The sequence below is a fragment of the Antrostomus carolinensis genome, unplaced genomic scaffold (assembly GCF_000700745.2).
Source record: "Antrostomus carolinensis isolate BGI_N321 unplaced genomic scaffold, ASM70074v2 scaffold18211, whole genome shotgun sequence".
Lineage (NCBI taxonomy): Eukaryota > Metazoa > Chordata > Aves > Caprimulgiformes > Caprimulgidae > Antrostomus > Antrostomus carolinensis.
The window spans coordinates 20,707-21,934 of NW_010296531.1; the positions used below are offsets into that span (position 1 = coordinate 20,707).

General features: G+C 43.7%; 1 protein-coding gene across 1 annotated transcript in view; it reads right to left on the minus strand.

Annotated features, from left to right (window-relative positions):
- Positions 1-1,228, minus strand: part of PLEKHO2 (pleckstrin homology domain containing O2) — a 23,590-nt gene that overhangs the window by 2,632 nt on the left and 19,730 nt on the right. The window contains exon 5 of the mRNA XM_010178334.2: positions 1,102-1,200. Within this exon, the coding sequence (XP_010176636.2) occupies positions 1,102-1,200 (99 nt within the window). The remainder of the gene's footprint in view (positions 1-1,101; positions 1,201-1,228) is intronic.

Consider the following 1,228-nt stretch of genomic DNA (forward strand, 5'->3'; position numbering starts at 1 on the left):
TGAATTTGTAAGCCAGTTTCCCCTGAATTTGGCTGAAGGTGAGAGGTGAGTTATTAACCTCAGAGGTATCTTGTGAGCTTTGTGAGCTGAGTAGGGGAGAGAGATCTTTTTAGTACCTAGGGAAAGGCTTCCTACCTTCCTGAACCTGTATTAGGCAACAGAGAACCCACACTTCATTGCTGCTGTGACTTCTGTCATGTTTTCTTCTGTGGTTTTCTGGGGGAGTGGATGGGAATCTATGATTCATTCCCATGCATTTCTCTAGAAGAGACACTCTTCCTCCATTTCTATGCAAAGTAAAAAGTCTCGGGGCATCTCATTTTCTGCACAAGGGTCATCTGAGTGCTGTGCAGACACGTAAGTCAGAGCCTTGTAAGTTTTAAGAAAGAAGGTTTGATTTAAAAACCTTCCCTGGTTGAGATGAATGCTCTGCTAAATGATCAATCTGTCTGTGGCAACTTTTTCATAAATCACAGGAATCAGACGTTAGGAAGAACCTCTCCCACGGAAATGAACTGCAGGTTTATTTTGTGGTGTTTCTTCTTCTTTTTTTTTATTTTTAAATGACAGATCCAGAAAATCAGTTAAAGAGTAGACAGGTTAGTCCATAAAACTGCCTGGGAGAATAATGTATTCAGTTTCAGACTTAAGGAAGGGCTTGTAAGCTTGAAAGCTTGTCTGCTTTTTCCAGTTAGCTTAATAAAAAATACAGCCTCTCCCCCACAGACCGTGCAGTTCTTCTGCCTTCAGACCACTGTGGCTACAAAATCATCACTTCTTAGAAAATAAATATAGGAGCTTTGGTCTCTTCTGATTAAAGTGAAACTATAATGGCTCTCACCAGACGGTGAAGCAGCTCGTGAGTTATGGAAAGCTAAATATATCGTAACGTGTTGCAGCAGTTACAGATCTATGGGAACCTGGAGCTTCGTTAGAGAGGTGCTGGCACAGTGTTTCCCAGAGGAAACTATTTCCCTTGTCACCATTCTCTGGACTCTCTGTACCTGGGGTTTTCTCTGGGTTTTTGTACCTAGAGTGGAAGGAGCAACTCTTGGTGATCCCAGCTGGGGAGATGGCTCACCCCAGGGTAGGTGCACTTACCTCCTTTAGGTGACTTCTTGTGGGTGGCCTGCGTCCATGGGCCATTTTCACTCTGTCCCGAGTTACGTGGTCCAAGGAAAGGCTCTCGTCTACTTTCACCTTTAATAGGGAGAAGAGGAGGGAAAGA